This window comes from Rhinopithecus roxellana, chromosome 13 (genome assembly GCF_007565055.1).
Source record: "Rhinopithecus roxellana isolate Shanxi Qingling chromosome 13, ASM756505v1, whole genome shotgun sequence".
Classification (NCBI taxonomy): domain Eukaryota; kingdom Metazoa; phylum Chordata; class Mammalia; order Primates; family Cercopithecidae; genus Rhinopithecus; species Rhinopithecus roxellana.
This window is the reverse complement of record NC_044561.1, coordinates 13,554,963-13,573,091: the sequence shown is the minus strand read 5'-3', so window position 1 is coordinate 13,573,091 and position 18,129 is coordinate 13,554,963. Positions and strand designations below refer to the sequence as shown.

The window sequence follows — 18,129 nt, the reverse complement described above, 5'->3', positions numbered from 1 at the left end:
TGGGTTGCCAATCCCTAAGATTTCATTGTCACCTTCCACTTCTCTTTCTCTGTCATGCTCTTTCCCCAGTTGCGGGAGTCATGCCCTTCTTCCTTCCTGCCTGACTTCCCAGGAGGCTAGAGCTCCTATGTCATTTACCGTCATACACACAGGTTTCCACTTACACTAGAACATCTATACTACAAGAGTTGCCTGTGTCCCTCAAATAGTTTATTCCAAAATCTTCCCAATCTTCTAGCTATGTAAAGCATGTATTTCCCAAACTACATGTGTGTTAAGTATTAACTGATTTAAATAATAAGCATTAGGTTATAAGTGACTACCCAATTTAACTCTCCCATTCAACATTTCAAAAGAGGACACTATCAATGAATTAGCAAGTTAAAAATCATTAATTAACTCAAAAGAATATTTGCTGGATGCTAACACTGGTAATATAGTCCCAATCCTGAAAGAAACTGTAGTCTGATGGAAAAAAACAGAAATATACTCACAATTACAGTACTGTATAAGCTGTAAGAATAATGCATATAGAATGCTAATGAAGCACAGAGGGACAACTGTGAGACAGAAAGATTTCTGAAGTAGGTGAAGTCTAAGCTGAATCTTTAAAGACAAATTAATCATGTGGGAGAAAAATGCATTCTGGCCCAAAGTAATAAATAATAGTCATGTGTCACTTGATGACAGGGATATGTTCTGAGAAACGTGTCCTAAGCAAGTGTGTCTTTGTGTGAACATCACACAGTGTACTTACACAAATTTAGATGGTATTGCCTACTACACAACTAGACTATATGGCGTAGCCTATTGCTCCTAGGCCACAAATTTGTACAGCATGTGACTATACTGAATACCGTAGGCAAGTATAACCCAAACCTAAGTATGTGTGTATTTCAATATAGAAAAGGGATAGTGAAAATAGAGTATTATAATCTTATGGAACCATTATTGTGTAGGCAGTCTGTCACTGACCCAAATGTTATTATATAGCTGATAACTAACATGAAAAGTGTATTTTTTTAAAATATGAAAATGTATACGAAAAGCAAGAAGGTATAGAATACAGCATATAGACGGAGAAAGGAAGTAAAGAAGAATAATCTTCGTATTTTCCGGGGCTGGGGAAATAAGAGAGCAAATCAGGGGATTCATTCTACTGTAATAGGGATCCATGATGACCTGACAGAACCACTCAAAACTGTCTCTCTGTCATGAAGCTATACGGGAAAACCTTACCTACGCTATAAAGGAAATTGCGAGGTCCTGTATCCCTCTAAGTCAGGGATCAGCAAACTATAGCTTGTGTTTCAAAGCCAGCCCTCCACCTACTTTTGTATAACCTGCAACTTAAGCATGCTTTTACGTTTTAAAATAGTTAAAAGAGGCCAGGCGTGGCACGCCTGTAATCCCAGCACTTTGGGAGGCCGAGGTGGGCGGATCACAAGGTCAGGAGATTGAGACCATCCTGGTTAACATGGTGAAATCCTGTCTCTACTAAAAATACAAAAAATTAGCCAGCCATGGTGGCAGGCACCTGTAGTCCCAGACACTCAGGAGGCTGAGGCAGGAGAATGGCGTGAACCCGGGAGGCGGAACTTGCAGGGAGGCGAGATCGCACCACTGCACTCCAGCCTGGAGGATAGTGTGAGACTCTGTCTCAAAAATAAAAATAAAAATAAAGTTGAAAGAATCATATTTTGTGACACATAAACATTACATGGAATTTAAATTTCAGTGTCCATATACAGTTTTACTGGAACACAGCTATAACTAACCATTCATTTACTTATCATCTATAGCTTCTTCAGTGCTTCATCAGCAAAGCCGGGTAGTTGTGATAGAAACAACATGACTTGCAAAGCCAAAATTGTTTACTATCTGGCCCTTTACAGAAAAAGTTAATGGATCTTTGCTCTAAGTTAAGAGTCTTTTCAAAACCCAATCTCCTTCACTTAAGTCCCAGTTTGTCTCTTCCAAACTTCTTACAAGGAATCATAATTAACATTAGGAAAAAAGAATACAGTCATATCATTTGTGGACATAAAGGCATTCATTTCTAATATCGTAAAATAATCATTGACTTCCATTACTCAGCGACAGTAACCTTTGAGGGATCAGGGCAAGACTCAGAGATTAAAAGACAGGTAGATTCCTGCCAATCCTGCCATGCTTTATAGTGGAGAGGAAAACAATATTCTATTTATTCTTTTTAGGAGTTCAAGGTAATATCCCTTCATTTTTGGAATTCTAAATTGCCAACACTACTAGATGTTCAATGCGCTACACAAACCGACTAAAGCCAGTTGTACGCAATGGCTCATGCCTGTAATCCCAGCACTTTGGGAGGTCGAGGCGGGTGGATCACCTGAGGTCAGGAGTTAAAGATCAGTCTGGCCAACATGGTGAAACCCCGTCTCTACCAAAAAATACAAAAATTAGCTGGGCATGGTGACGCACGCCTGTAGTCCCAGCTACTTGGGAGGCTGAGGCAGGATAATCAATCACTTGAACCCAGTAGGCAGAGGTTGCAGTGAGCCAAGATCATGCCACTACATTCCAGCCTGGGCGAAAGAGTGAGACCCTGTCTCAAAAACAACAACAAAAAAGAAACTGACTAAAGCCAAACATGTTATCATAAAACAACATTTATAACAAAGTATGATACTTAATACTCATAACTGTAAAATGATGTTTGCCAAATGCTGGGAAGGAGGCAGGGGATGGAGAGAGGTTGGTTACTGGGTACAAAAACACAGTTAGAATAAATAAGTTCTTGGCCAGGCATGGTGGCTCGCACCTGTAATCCCAGCACTCTGGGAGGCAGAGGTGGGCAGATCACTTGAGGACAGGAGTTCGAGAGCAGCCTGGCCAACATGGTGAAATGCTGTCTCTACTAAAATTACAAAAATTAGCCAGGCGTGGTGGCGTGCACCTGCAGTCCTAGCTACTTTGGAGGCTGAGGCAGGAGAATCACTTGAACCCAGGAGGTGCAGACTGCAGTGAGCCGAGATCTGAGCCAAGATCGCACCACTGCACTCCGGCCTGGGCAACAGAGTGAGACTCAGTCTCCAAAAAAAAGAAGAAGAAAAAGAAGAGAAAGAGGAAGCGGAAGTGGAAGATGAAGTTCTAATATTCAACACACAGTGACTATAGTTAACAATAATTTATTATATATTTCAAAATAGCTAGAAGGGGAGATGTGAAATATTCTCTATACAAAGAAATGATAAATATCTGAGGTGACGGGTATCCTAATTACTGATTTGATCATTACACATTGTATGCATGTATCAAAATATCATAAGTACCCCATAAATATGTATAATTATGTATCAATAAAACTTAAAAAGTAATCATAATTGATATTTTTACTTAGCAATTAGACATAAATGATAAATCATCCATATAAATTAATGCAATTAGTCCAGGACAGTCAGTAAACATTCTGGAAACCGTATGTTTTCATATCTATGAGGAATAATTCAAGGAAGTAGGAAAAATAAGGAAGGCAACAGAAGATTAAAGGGAACATTCAGCAGTATCTTCAAATATTTGGATTTTATGTAGAAGACGTGAAACCACTCAATGTAACTCCAGATGAGATATCGAGAAGGAATGAGAAGACAATAATGTAAACAGATTTCAGCTCATAAAGAACACTTTTCTACTTTTCATGGCCAACAATGGAACTATTTATCTTATGAGGCTCACAGTATAACGGAAGAGCATGTGAATTTGGGACTAAATAGATCTCCAGTTTGAAACCTATCTCTCTCTGTTTCCAGAGTCACCAGGTTGCCTGACCTCTAGAATCTCAAAGTCTCATGCAAAAAATGGGAAAAACCTCACCTACCTCAAAGATGATTGACAAGTGATACATAATGTGAATAATTATGTTTGCAAATGGGCTATGTATGTAAAATTGACTGGCACAGAGTAGGTATGCAAAAACAAAAACTTATTTTAATAACGGTCATTATTAGTGGTGGTTAAGAACAGAAATGCTGGAGCCAAACTCCTTGGGTTTCCTAATTTCTACAACATGGACATTAACAGTACTGCTGAGTAAGTAGATAAGGCTGCTGAGTGAATAAATGTCCTAAAATACGTAAAGCACTTAAGACAGTGCTTAATGCACAGTATGTACTCTGCATTATTATTTAGTATTATTAGACAATATTAATATTTTTATCATAAAATAATATATACTTTATTACATATTATAATAATGAAGTCATTTTATTCAACAATGAATTCCATTACTGCAAGTGTTTTATCAAAGTCTTAAGTCAGGGATGGAAATTTCAGAAATGAATCAGAGTCTCAAGTAAATTAATTTATTCACACATTCAACAAATATTTACTGAATACTCAATACCTACAAGGGGTAGAGTACAGTGGCTAAGAATATCAATTTCTAAGCCAGTCTGTCTGGATACCATTCCCCACAAGATCTCTTAGTAGCTGTCTGAACTTGGGCAAGTTACTTAACCATCATATGCCTAGTTTCCTCTTTTGTACAATGGAGATAACACGGGGTTGCTGAGAGGACTCAATGAGTTAATGAGGGTAAAGTGCTTAGAACAGTATCTGATATTAATGCATCATCAGCAGATATAAAGATTAGCTATTTTTATTATGACTATGTGCCAGGCACTGTTCTACACACTGGGAATACAACAGACTGCTGACCAGGATCCTGATCTCAGCGAGCTTCTGTTCGGGGTTGGGGAGGAGACAGACAAACAAACATATAACAATCAATGATAAGAACTAAAATCAGTGACAAGTGAAGAAAAAGCAGAATGAAGGTAGGAGTGACGAGGGAGTGCTGGTTTAAGCTAGGAAAGTTAAGGGAAAGGTCTCCCTTGAGAAGAAATATTCGAGAGTAGAACAAACCATATGGGTACCAGTGGGAAGAGCATTTTGGGCAGGCAGCAAAGCAGAAGGGTCCTAAGCAAGAGGGTCTCAGGTATGTTAAGAGAACAGCAAAGAGGCCAGTGTCATTAGAATGAAATACAGCAAGAAAGGGATGGCAGGAGATGAGGCTGGAGAGACAGCCAGATTTCTGATCATGCAGGGTCACAGGATTTTATTCAGAGACTGAAGGGGAGCAACTGTAAGGTATAAACACAGGAATGACAAAATCAGACTTGCATTTTAAATGACTCACTCTGGCAATGACCTCTAATGAATTAGTTTCCTGAATTTAATCATTCTAATAGTAATAGAGAAACATGTAAGAGTCTGGGAAATAGACACAATACATCGTGATGGCAGAATGCAGCATTTCTGACTGCCCAGAAGAGGTTGAACACTGGAGCCCACTAAGAAAGGTGCTACAATCAAAAGAGGAAAGTATTTACTGCAGCGGAGCCTTCTATTTGTGCCTGGCAGATTTCACATACAAAATGTTGGGAGGAAATGTTCAAAAAAGATTTGACAGTGGTTTGGAAATGTTGAAAACAACGAGTGAGGAATTATGACTTCAGAAGGGAATGTGTGGGATACCAATAATGTCAGATCCCAGAGAGGAATGGTATACCAGAAGGAGACCAGGGTGGGTAAAGGGTGCTGTAGCATCTAGTATGACTGGTTCCCAGAAACTATCTGTCTATCATAAACAGATGTCCAAGAAACAATCCCTAGGTAAGGAATTCCATGATGAAAAGTTCAAATTTGAGAGAGATAAAATTGTTTGCATATGGCAATCTGTGTAGATCAGAGTTTGGAATTTCTCAGGGGAGAACAGAAAACTGGAGGAACAAAACCAGGAATCTGAGCTTATGCCTTATCACTGAGAGGAATGAGGAATGTCATTACCGTTCAATATGAAGATGTCTTCTGTAGCAATACAAATTTAAGTAGTAGGTTGTCAAATATTACGCTTACCTAGACTCAACTGCAAAACTAAGGAGAAAGATAAAGGGAAAAAAGAGAAAAGGGGCAAAAAAAGAAAGAAAAAAGTGTGTGTGATTAGGGGGTGACTAAGACGGAAAAAACAATTTAATGAGTCAAGAGTGCTTGGATTTAATCATAGCTTCATTTATGAAATTCTGGGTATCTTTTCAAGAAAGTTAAGTAATTTTTAGAAAAGCGATACTTTTCAAGAGACAATCTTGGCCTCGACGAGGAAATGGTTATAACTAAAGACATGGAGCAATGTAGAAGAATTCAGAAAGAAACCAAATCTCTGGAAAAAGTGAGGCTTTGTTTTTCATTGTAAAGGAACATAAATTTAGTCTCCAACCCACAATCCTCGCCTATCCTCCAACTCCCCAAATCCTGCAAAGCCCATAGAAAGTGGATAGTGTGCCAAAACAAACAGTGTGGCTGCAGCTGCGTGGATGAAGGGTGGGATGAGGTTCGAGTGGCAAGGGAGCATGACTGGCAGGCAACCGAATGGAATCACTTTAAAGCAGTACCACAAAATGGAGACTAAATGCCGTGAGGACCTCCAGAATTCAGAGAAAATGGGATATGCTTAGCAAAATCAGAGAATAGATTCTCTACTCCAATACCTTTCAAAAACTAGACAAACAAAAACAGGAAAAGAGAAAATGAAACAAAGCAAAACATACCTGCTCTCTTATCTGTCTTTAATTAAAGCATAAAATACCCTCCCTCTTCTCTTCTCCCAACCACCCAGGAACAGAAGAGCGAACTGGCAGCAGCTCAGGTGAAAGACTTCAGCCTTCCAGCTACAAAGAGGGGAGATAGCAGACAATGGAACGGGTGATTCATTACAAAAGAATACACTCCAGAGCGGCCTGCTGCCACATGGACTCACTGCACTATTTAAAGGAACAGCAACCCCCTTTCCAACCTCCCTTATTCCTAACACCTTCCCTCCTCTTGGTCCTGATGGAAAACAGATTTTGAAGAAAATGCCAGCAAAGCACTGAGCTGTCCAAGAAAGGGAGGGCTTTGTGTTCCACAGAAACTGGCAGTCTTATACCATAGTAGAGTACAAAAATTTTCTCTCACATCCATACTGTAAAATCCTTTCCTCTCGGCCTAGTACACTTGCCCTTTCAACAATAGACAGTATAACTGAGTCTGAGTTTGGCTAAACATTTATTTTTTACTAATTAGTGTTGAAGTCATTTGCAATTTTGTTTTTCGAATTTTACACATAGTACAAGAATGATTTATCTTTCCTTCATATTCCACGTTGCTATTTTCATAAATATGAGATGCAATAATCTGGTCATTATGCCCAAAAATAAGAGATCTCAGTGAAATACTCCTACAACATATACGTGAACAGCTGATAAAATTAATGTTTTACGTATCACATAAGCATGTCTATCCGCTATATTAGAATTTTGTGATTAAACTGCCATTTGCTTTTTAGCAGAGCACTGACTACTATGACAGAGTAGTTTTAATTAAAACAAAAACAGGCCCTATAAAAGTAGTAATAAAGTGCATATGTAGTAATAAAGTGCATACACTGTGCAAATACTGACAAGGATCTAATATGGTATGATGAAAAAGTCATCCACTGAAAGCCCTTTTCCGACAACTAAGCAATGGAAACTGGAGACTACAGAAATGATATCATCTGAAGATGCAAAGAACCTAGGTAGCAAAACAGTGAAAACATATCCAAACATCTCTCTTACGTTGTAATAAACCGTTTAACTTTGATAACCCAGCTGTAACCATCAGTATAGACATTCTATATTGAGAAACCTTATGTGACAGGTCATTATCAAATGTTGGGATTGGATGTCTGGCTCAAACACACACACACACACACACACACACACACAGGCACAACACAACACAACACAACCACAGGACAAATGAAAGATTTGGCCCGGCTGGTTATTTCCTTTGATTTTTCCCCCTAGATTACTAACAACTATGTACATTACATTAACACAGAAAGTGTATACAACAAAACAAATAGGCTGGAATACTGAAAATTCTCAAATTTAATATTCTATCCTTTCCAGTTGCATAATTTCAGGATGGGCAAAAACTCATAACTTTTCTTCAATATTTAGCACATCCTGATAAAAAACACGGTGATTTTATTATAAGAATTATTAGGCACCCCAGAATCTCTCTTTCCAGTTTCCATTTATTTCTTCTATTTCCTTCCTAAAATTATGGCTTCTTTAAATACTAATTATTACAACCACAATATTAAGTGTGCATAAGCATGTGCACTCTAACTTCATGCTCACACACACTACACTTACCAGCTCCTCTAGAAACTAAGGTGAAATGTTCCATGAGGCAAAACTCATTATACAAATTTCCATTTTAGATGATTCTTTCACTGGTTTAAAAAACACATAATGAAAAGTCATGGCATTGAAAGGCCTTCAGTAATTGCTAAGAAAGAAGAGAGCTGTTACCCTCTAATATTGCCAGTTAATAAAAATTGAATGAGGGCTCTAAGGTCAAGCAAGTATCATCTCCCAAGCAACAAAGAGAATCCAGAAACAGGATTTCTCTTTTACGTAAAATTTTTTTAAAAATATAAAGCAGTATTTCAAAGGAGGTAATTAGATGATGATAAGGGGATAAGACATGGAAGAGAAAAATTTCAAAAGCTTCTCCGCTTTTCCAAAAGAGGAAGGAATTTGTTGAAATTTTCTAAACTCAGATTTGGTGAAAAATTACTTTGAAAAGATACATTTGAAACTTCTCTTTCCTCCAGGTCACAATGGGAAAATCTCCCTACAGGTTTCCCTCCTTCCAAACAGCACTGCAGGGCATTATATAACTAAACAGGATTCCAGTTCCTAAAATGATGCCTCTATCCTGATAGCTAGCTGGTTCTCTCGCCCTCCGGTGGTGACTGGGAGAGGAAAAGAAGAGAGAATACAAAAAAAGGGCAACCTCCTTAAAAGGAAAGCACTGTCCAGTGATGAAATTTCCCCACAGAGCATAGAAACCTGGAGTGAAACTGATCTTAAGTCTGAGACTAAAGGACTTGAATGTTCTACAGCGTAAATGATTTCTCATGGATAAATCAGAGCCTCATCATTTCCTCTCAACCTATACATAGAGGAAAAAGGGTAATGGGGCATACAGAAGGATGCTAACAAGAAAAATTGCCTTGCCAGGGAGAACTGTGGAAGAGCATTCACCTTTCCATTTGTCAGGAATGACTTGCTAAAATGCAGATGAGATATTGCCTGGCATAACCAAAGAGAGGCAGGGAGAAAGAGGGTAAAAGGAGGAGGAGAGAAAGGGGGATTGAGGGGGCTGGGGGAGAGAGTGAGTAGGAGTGGGAGAGAGAGAAGAGAGAAGAACGAGAGGGGAGACAGCGGAAGGAGAGATATCTTCCATTTCCTACTCTCTCTCCTTCAAATGTATTTTAAAGCCTGTGTGATTTATACATTCAGATTTGTTCTCCTGTCAAGGAGGGCTCTACCTGCCTCTGTTACACCTGAATGCTCCTACTGAAAATCTTTGCCAGTAACAAAGCCATGAAAATGCAACATTCTTTCCTAACCTTCATTTTTAATAAGCAGTTTAGAGTAACAGCAAAACTACAATTCCATAGCCAATCCTGAGAAACCAAAGTGAATAAGGAATCAGATTTCCCTATAACACAAATTCTTCTGAAATTCTTAAAAGGAATCCTGCTCCCCTCTTTTTGGTAGTCTACAAGAATCTCTTCCTACCTCTGCAGTCTTTCTCTCCCTCCCTCTTCTCAGAACCAAGACAAAGAGGTAGACAAATCCCCACAGGGTCTTTCCTGAGCTACAGCTGCACAGTACAGGAAACAGGAATCTGCTATGGAGTTGAGGGAGGGGAAGAAAGGGTACGGATACATAGCACACACATAAATGGACTCAACAGACAGAGCCTTTTCAGCTAATAACAATAAATCTGGGCTGTTCTAAGAAGACAATAATAATTAAAACTCTTCTGACTATACTCCACCCTCAAACCTTTATTTAGATCCCAGAGAGGAGAAAAGAAACATACCGAGGAAGCACAAATCTTACCTGAGTTACCATTTTCTTTTTCTCCATAAACCAAACGGATAGATGATAAACCTTTCAAAGCAGCCGTGCTGGGGCACACCTCCACAGCTTTCTTTCCACCCCCCTCCCCCCCAGTCTAGCTATTTAAGGGTGGGTAATTGATCTCCCTTTATACCGTTTTCCTTCCTTTTTCTTTCTAATGTTTCTTCCTTTCTTTTCTCTTCCTCTCTGGCAGTCTCTCCCCCTCCTTCTTTCTCCAGCTCCCTCCCATATCTCAGGCAGATGGCTGAAGGAAGCCCCACCCCTGAATGCCTAAGGTAATTAATCAGAGTAGAGCCCCACCTCTTCCTCCTCCCCCCACCCCCTCCCAGCAGGCTGACATCTCCCAACTCCAGAAGCAGGCCTGCTGGAGAATGGCAGTTTGGTGTGCGCTGTGCGCACGCGTGTGTGCGTGTGTGTGTGTGTGTGTGTGTGTGTGTGTGTGTGTGAAGGGGGGAGGAGGAAGGGAGGGAGAAAGAGGGAGGGGCAAGCGCCATGTGCTGGCATATTTTAAGGATGCGATGATGGAATTAATTATATAGCACTGGAAGCTTTCATAGCAGCTTACTATAGTTAATACAGATTTAAGAGAGTCCAGCCACGAATGTCTAATAAATAAGAAATGAAACAAAATTATTTTTAATATTAATAAAACATTTTTACTGATGTACAGTTTACAGATGCAGTGGATTTTTTTTTTTTTTTTTTTTTTTTTTTTTTTTTTTTTTTTTGAGACGGAGTCTCGCTCTGCCGCCCGGGCTGGAGTGCAGTGGCCGGATCTCAGCTCACTGCAAGCTCCGCCTCCCGGGTTCACGCCATTCTCCTGCCTCAGCCTCCAGAGTAGCTGGGACTACAGGCGCCCGCCACCACGCCCGGCTAGTTTTTTGTATTTTTTTAGTAGAGACGGGGTTTCACCGTGTTAGCCACGATGGTCTCGATCTCCTGACCTCGTGATCCGCCCGTCTCGGCCTCCCAAAGTGCTGGGATTACAGGCTTGAGCCACCGCGCCCGGCCTAGATGCAGTGGATTTAACGAGAAAGATGTGAAGAAGTGAGGAGCTATTACATGCCCACTAACTGGAAGGTTTTTCAAGGAACAGGAATATTCAAGAACTTGCTTGTCCTAGAAGACCAAAACAGCCTAATGAGAGCAAAGGACTAAAAGAGAGGAGAGAGGTAAAGAGAGTTAATTTAAATGATTTTTATCCTACTATAAAAAAACCTGGAGACTCTGAAAAAGGTATCTACAAATATGACTACTTAAGAAACTTAAGGTATACACAAAGGTGCATGCAAATCTCCTTAAGGCTTCCAGCTTCAATAAAAATTTTGGTTAACTGAAAATTCACCCTTTGTTTCCTCCAGCCTTCTATGTTTCAGCCTTTATTGAAAAAGATAAATCCTTTCTTATATATACCCTGGAAATTTTTGTCATTATTGTAAATAGTAACTGTTACAGAGTGCTGTAGATACAGGTCTAGGAGAATATTGACAATAAGAGTTTCTTTAAAGTTCTCTTATTAAAACAATATAATTAAAAATGCATCAAAGATGTGGTTCAGTCCAGAAGTTGGTCTAATTCTGCCCTTCACTAGTGATCTTGGAAAAATCTTTAACCTCTGAAACTTCAAATTTCCCTATATTATATTATCAAACATTCAAATAAAGCAATTTATAAAATGATAAGTTTATCAGTTGTCTCATAAATAAAGATTTTCTAATTTTTTACAGCATTCTAATAAATAGGAGCTCATCCTAAAGGATTTATGAGATATTTTAGTTATGCTATGTATTTTTAGGATATACTTTCTAAAAGACTATCCAAAGGTTAAAAAGATTAATTCTGGCCGGGCGCGGTGGCTCAAGCCTGTAATCCCAGCGCTTTGGGAGGCCGAGACGGGCGGATCACGAGGTCAGGAGATCGAGACCATCCTGGCTAACACGGTGAAACCCCGTCTCTACTAAAAATACAAAAACTAGCCGGGCGAGGTGGCGGGCGCCTGTAGTCCCAGCTACTCTGGAGGCTGAGGCAGGAGAATGGCGTAAACCCGGGAGGCGGAGCTTGCAGTGAGCTGAGATCCTACCACTGCACTCCAGCCTGGGTGACAGAGCGAGACTCCGCCTCAAAAAAAAAAAAAAAAAAAAAAAGATTAATTCCAAAATTAAGCTTCCCATTTTTAATTTTTATCTATTTTTATTTTTTACAAGCCCACAGCTAACATCCAAGCTCTCCATTTAAAAAATAAACATCTACAGAAATCTAAATTCAAAATAGTAAATCACACCGAGAATAATAGTTTTTTGCTGTCTCCTTAAGGATTGTTTGGCAACATGCAGGACCAGGCTTTTAAAAATGTTCTCTATTGGCCAGGCGCAGTGTCTCACACCTGTAATGCCAGCACTTTGGGAGGTTAAGGCTGGCGGATTTCTTGAGCCCAGAAGCTCGAGACCAGCCAAGGCAACATGGCAAAACCCTGTCTCGATTGTGAATTACATTTTTAAAATTTTTAAATTAAAAAAATGTGTTATATAACACCTTTGGCTGGCACACTGCCAATACAACATCATTACACCCACTCCTAAATTAATAATCATTTTAACAATTCTGAAAGGAACACAGGAAATACAAGACCATCTGTGGAACCTGGAGAAACTGATGTAACATAGTATGTCAGGCTCTATTCTGTGCATTTTACAGGTATCTGTATACTTGTAGTATAATCCATAGTAATAATTTTAAAAAGAATGAGATCTTCAAATATTAAGAAAAATGCTGAGTAAAGTAATATAGATAAGTACTAGGCATGTTCTTATTTAACACTTTTTAGAAGTGACCTGGAACACAGAATATATAGTACTCTCTGAATTTGCAACTGAAAAGCCAATCAGAAGGAGATAAAAAGCAGTCAAATTTTCTTAAAGACAAAGTGAGTAAGCTGAAAATGGGCAGATGAGTTTCACTGGAAGCAAGAGCAACCCAGTGTATTTTTGGAAAAAATCTTGAATCATACTAATGGGATAATTGTGTTTTCAGGTTTAATAATTGGAATAAACCACAGAATCACTGTTTATCATTCTCTGCATCCTCTGGTTTATTACACTATTCTTCACAGAAAGCCTGGGGCACCAAGAAGATAGAATCCCACCCCTCCCACCCCGCCCCCACACCTATCCTTAGAAAAGCAGCAACTACCTTGACGCTTAGGTGTGACTGCAGCCTCTATACATCTTGGCCCCAAGGAGTTTTTTTGTTTTGTTTTTAAAGCAAAGGGCAAATGAGGGGTCCCCACATCAAAAAGTCTAAGACTAGGATAAAGGTTTCCTCGGGCCAGGGATTCATGCTACTTTTCTACATTTAGAACCAATATTTCCCAATGCAAATAGGCTTCAAAATTTATTACAAGAAAGAATTGGTACAAGCTAAAAAAAAAAAGTTACAATGATTTTTATAAACTCACTGAATGACAGACTCATAGTGAGGTCTGACTGGCACAATGATATTTTGAAGTGTGTCCCTGGCATTATAGAGGACAATTTGCTCCCTGGTGTCCAAGAGAGAGAAGAGCAATTGAGCGGCCTGGGTCTGACCCAGCAAAACTGGAGTCCCCTGGTGGCTGAATGTGCCCGGTAATGTACCAAGGAGAAAATCATTTTAGGACATTGCCTGTATGTGTGTTTGGGAGGAGAGAGACAGGCAGGGGCTGGGAAGCTTTGGAACAGGGTGGGCACAATGAGATGTCAGCTAATGAAGGAGGCCTACATAGACCAATCCCCAGCTTCCAGCACAGTGTCTGGAACGTGGTAAGTACTCAAGAAATATTTATTAAATAAACAAATGAAGGAAAGAGGCACTTCTCCTTATAGTCTCAACTCTTTGATTGTTTCCTCAGTGTTTCATCCAATCTCCAGAACCCCAGCTTCCTTTCCTCCATACTACTCAATTGAAATTTACCTTATTGAAGTCACTGAAGACCTCCAAATGACGGCCAAATTCAATGGACATTATATGTCTTCTTTGATTCGTCTATGGTATTTGGTATTCCCTCCTTTGGGAAACTCTCACTCTTAACTTAAAATGATAACTTCTTGACTTTCCTCTTTCCCTGTTCACCCGCTTCTCCATCTTACTCTTCTTCCTCTACCATCCTCTCAACTGTTATTATTACTTGCAAGGTGTCATCCTCAGATCTCTTTTTACTGCACACCAGAGGTTCTTAACCCAAAGTGCATGGTTCCTAACATGGGCAGCCCAGCGGAAATTTTTCTTCTTCGCATTTCCATGCAGAGAGGATCTGTAGTATTTATCAGATTCTCAAAAGGGTCTGAACCTCAAAGAAGTTAACGTTGCTGACCACACTTGCTCCAGGTGTTCCAACTCATTCGGTCACTTCAGTTACCAAGAATTTACCCTGACGGCTCCCACATTTCTATTTTTCAGCCCATACGTCTCTTCTGAACACAGCGCTTCTGTTCTTCCCTTGAATACGGCCAACTACATGGGTAATTCATCCCTCAAGGCTTACTTCAGAAATCCCCTACTCCAGAAAGCCTTTCCTGACCCTACCTGTTCCCACATCTGGTTTAGGTACCCCTTATCTGTGAGCATACTTTACCTTAGCACCTAATCCATGGTACATAACTGTTGGAGTTACTGTTCTGCATAACTATGACTAGAATATGAGCAGTCTGAGGGTAGAAATCATGTTTTATACTACATCCCCAGTTCTTAACCCAGTATCTGAATACACACTAAATGAATGTTTGTTGAAATCAAACAGTAATGTCTTGATTTCTATTACTCTAGCCATTTATTTATTCACACATGGATACATCAGAATGAAGAGCACCTATGTAGTTATCAAAATATTATAAAAGCATTCTTTCTTCCAAGAGCACACTTGGAAATATCTTCAAATTTATACATTTACTTCACTTTTTTGTTTTGAAATGGAGTCTCGCTCTGTTGCCCAGGCTGGAGTGCAGTGGCATGATCTCAGTTCACTGCAACCTCCACCTCCCAGGTTCAAGTGATTCTCCTGTCTCAGCCTCCCAAGTAGCTGGGATTACAGGCACACACCACCATGCCCGGCAGTTTTTTTTGTTTTTTGCATTTTTAGTAGAAATGATGTTTCACCGTTGGCCAGGCTGGTCTTGAACTCCTGACCTCAGGTGATCTACCTGTCTTGGCCTCCCAAAGTGCTGGGATTACAGGCATGAGCCACCACGCCTGGCCTTACTTCAGTTTTATCTTCAGTATCTTTCAGAAATCTGAAGCTGAAAGGAAGATGCACAAAAAGAGTGGGAGAAAGGCTTTATTTTCAATTTTATTAGATTAGTTCAGATTCTAGACAAAATAATACCCACTTAAAAAAAAAAAAAAAACTTTAGGTGTTCTTGTCATACAGAAGTGACTCAACTTCCCTACCTTCCACCCACATACCAGTACTGCTATAAAAGCAGATCTAAGAGTCCCTGTCTAGAAGGCAGGGCTTGCTCCAACTTTCCCAGGCTGTCTCTGACACCCAAGTGAAAGGCAACATTAAAGGGAGAGCATTTCCTGCAATAATAAAAACTTGTTGGCATAAAGGCTCTTCACAGCACGCCCCCAAACAATAACCCTAACTAAGTGTAAATAACAATTTACACCTAACAGATATTAAATACCTTTCCAGAAGCACCTCTAATACAATACCACTTTAATATCCTTTGCCCCAACATTCCCCTTAACATAAATGAAGTCAAATTACAGCTAACTCTATTATTTCCCTAACTTTATTTCTCTAGGCAGAGTTCAGTTATACAGACCCATTCACCATTCCAAGAAAAAAAAAAAAAGTGAGCATGAAATTTGAAATCAACTGCTTTACATCTTACAGGCTTATAAAAAACAATTCTCATTTATTTCCTGTCCCCCAAAGTCAAACCTTTAGCACAAAATCACAAATAACATAAACTAAGACATCAGTGAGGCCAGGCAAATCAAAACATTTAATTCACAAATTACTATATGTATTTGGGTAACTTATTCATATCGTTAAGAAATCCCAAACCCCAGACAACTAGAGTCATACAAACAACTGAAAGTATGTGTATACTGTACACATCCCTGTGAGGGATTAAGGAAAAGGTTCTTAAACAAATATGAAAATGGATGGGACGTAAACAAATGTATCAATAACTGGGTTGTCAAGAAGTTAATTCATGATTAATCTGTGAAAACTGAAGAGTGCTGTTTACCCAACAACATGCCATGAATATGCCATGCCTCTATTACTTAGTTACAGGAAACTCTGTTGTCTTGTTCACCACTAATGTCCCTGTGCCTGGCATAGTATCTGGCACACAGTAGGTACTCAAAAAACAGCTGGTACACAATAAACTAATTCAGAATGAGAAAATAAAGTCAATTTATATAAATTATATAAACTTGCATATGTTAATAAAATTACATAAACTATATAAGTATAAACTTGTATGTGTTAATATAATTACATAAACTATATAAGTATAAATTATGTAAGCTAATATAATTACGTAACTATGTAAGTATAAACTATATAAGTTAATATAATTACATAAACTATATAAGTATAAACTATATAAATAAATGTATATAATATGTGTGTGTGTGTACTGTTAAACACCAAGGTCAACTTCCCATGGAGAAATGGAGAGCCTAATATACTCTATAGGATTTTGCAGACCTGAGCATACCTCAATATCAAAAGTGTCCTTTAGGCTGGGCATAGCGGCTCACGCCTGTAAACCCAGCACTTTGGGAGGCCGAGGAGGTGGATCACCTGAGGGTGGGAGTTCAAGATCAGCCTGACCAACATGGTGAAACCCTGTCTCTACCAAAAATACAAAAAAAAAAAAAAAAAAAAAAAAAAAAAATTAGCTGGGTGTGGTGACGCCCGCCTGTAATCCCAGCTACTTGGGAGGCTGAGGCAGGAGAATTGTTTGAACCCGGGAGGCAGAGGTTGCAGTGAGACAAGAAAACGCCACTGCACTCCAGCCTGGGTGACAAGAAAGAAACTCCGTTTCAAAAGAAAAAGTGTCCTTTAGATAGGTAAATTTCTGTCTCATTCTTCTAGATGCCTAATATCCTTAAGCTGTCCTTCGCTACCCTAAACCCTCAAATCAGGAAATTCAACTATACCTCCAATAATTTAAGACCCTGTTTCCTCTTCCTCCAACTGCCCCGTTCGCCACTTGGATGACAGGTTAAGGAAAAGGGCCTAAGGAAAACCTGTGATAAAAGACAATACCCTTAACTTGCACCAAGTTACATTTTAACCATCTGATCAGAGGCAGTAAATGTTTAATCCAAAAGAGTGTCTGTAAGAATAATTTCAGGAACAGTTTCTTAAATAGATTTGTCTGGACAGGGAGACTACATTCATCGTCCCTTAAATCACAAGCAAGCCCGTATCTCCTTACTCTGCCTGATTTTAAACTAATTTGGCCAGACTAGGTTCTACAAAAATTATAACTAATACAATAATCATTTTCAATGGCACACTCTTAAAATAGGCATGATTTTAACAATAAGAGCAATGAAAGGTCAAGTACCTAAAATACTTTTGAACCTTCTGTTGAAGAGAACTCACTTTGTTTCATTAACTCAAAACTAGCAATTCTAGAAATAACTTAATTAAAAATAGATGTAAAACCTTTCATTAAAATAAATACTGTTCAATCATGTCCTCCATAACGTCCAACTGCATAACGCATTAGTATGAAACTGCAAGCATTATGCAATGAAAAGCTTGAATTTAACTAAGCATAAGAATATATAACAGAAGCTAAAAGGAACATTTTATAACCATAGTTAAAGAGTTTGGGTAGTAACCAACCATCTACTACTCATTTATAAATGCACTGAAAAAAAACTGTTCCTTTAAAAAAGTAATAAATAAGATTGTAAAATAGCTTTGGATCCTTCAATTTAAAATTGTTTTTTTAATCCCATTAGCTTTCCTATGTGGTGGAATGGAGAGTAAACCCTTACATTTTAACATCCCATTACCTCCATTTCTAAACGACCTAATTTCAGATAGAATAAACCTACCAAATGGAGTAAAGCCAGGAAAGTGTAGTTTCAAATACTGTGCACTACATTTATCAGTACT

The 18,129-nt window shown here is 39.0% G+C and overlaps 1 protein-coding gene across 20 annotated transcripts in view; it reads right to left on the bottom strand.

Annotated features, from left to right (window-relative positions):
- Nucleotides 1–18,129, bottom strand: part of RBFOX2 (RNA binding fox-1 homolog 2) — a 300,698-nt gene that overhangs the window by 92,233 nt on the left and 190,336 nt on the right. For 2 of the 20 annotated variants that reach the window (XM_030914843.1, XM_010389163.2), the window contains exon 1: nt 9,981–10,257. The exons of 15 other annotated variants lie outside the window; for them this stretch is intronic. In XM_030914843.1, coding sequence (XP_030770703.1) covers nt 9,981–10,007 — 27 coding nt within the window. In that variant the 5' untranslated portion in view covers nt 10,008–10,257. Of the gene's footprint in view, nt 1–9,980; nt 10,258–18,129 lie in introns of those variants that run through there. 3 more of the 20 variants (XM_030914846.1, XM_010389162.2, XM_030914844.1) reach the window with 2 other exon arrangements.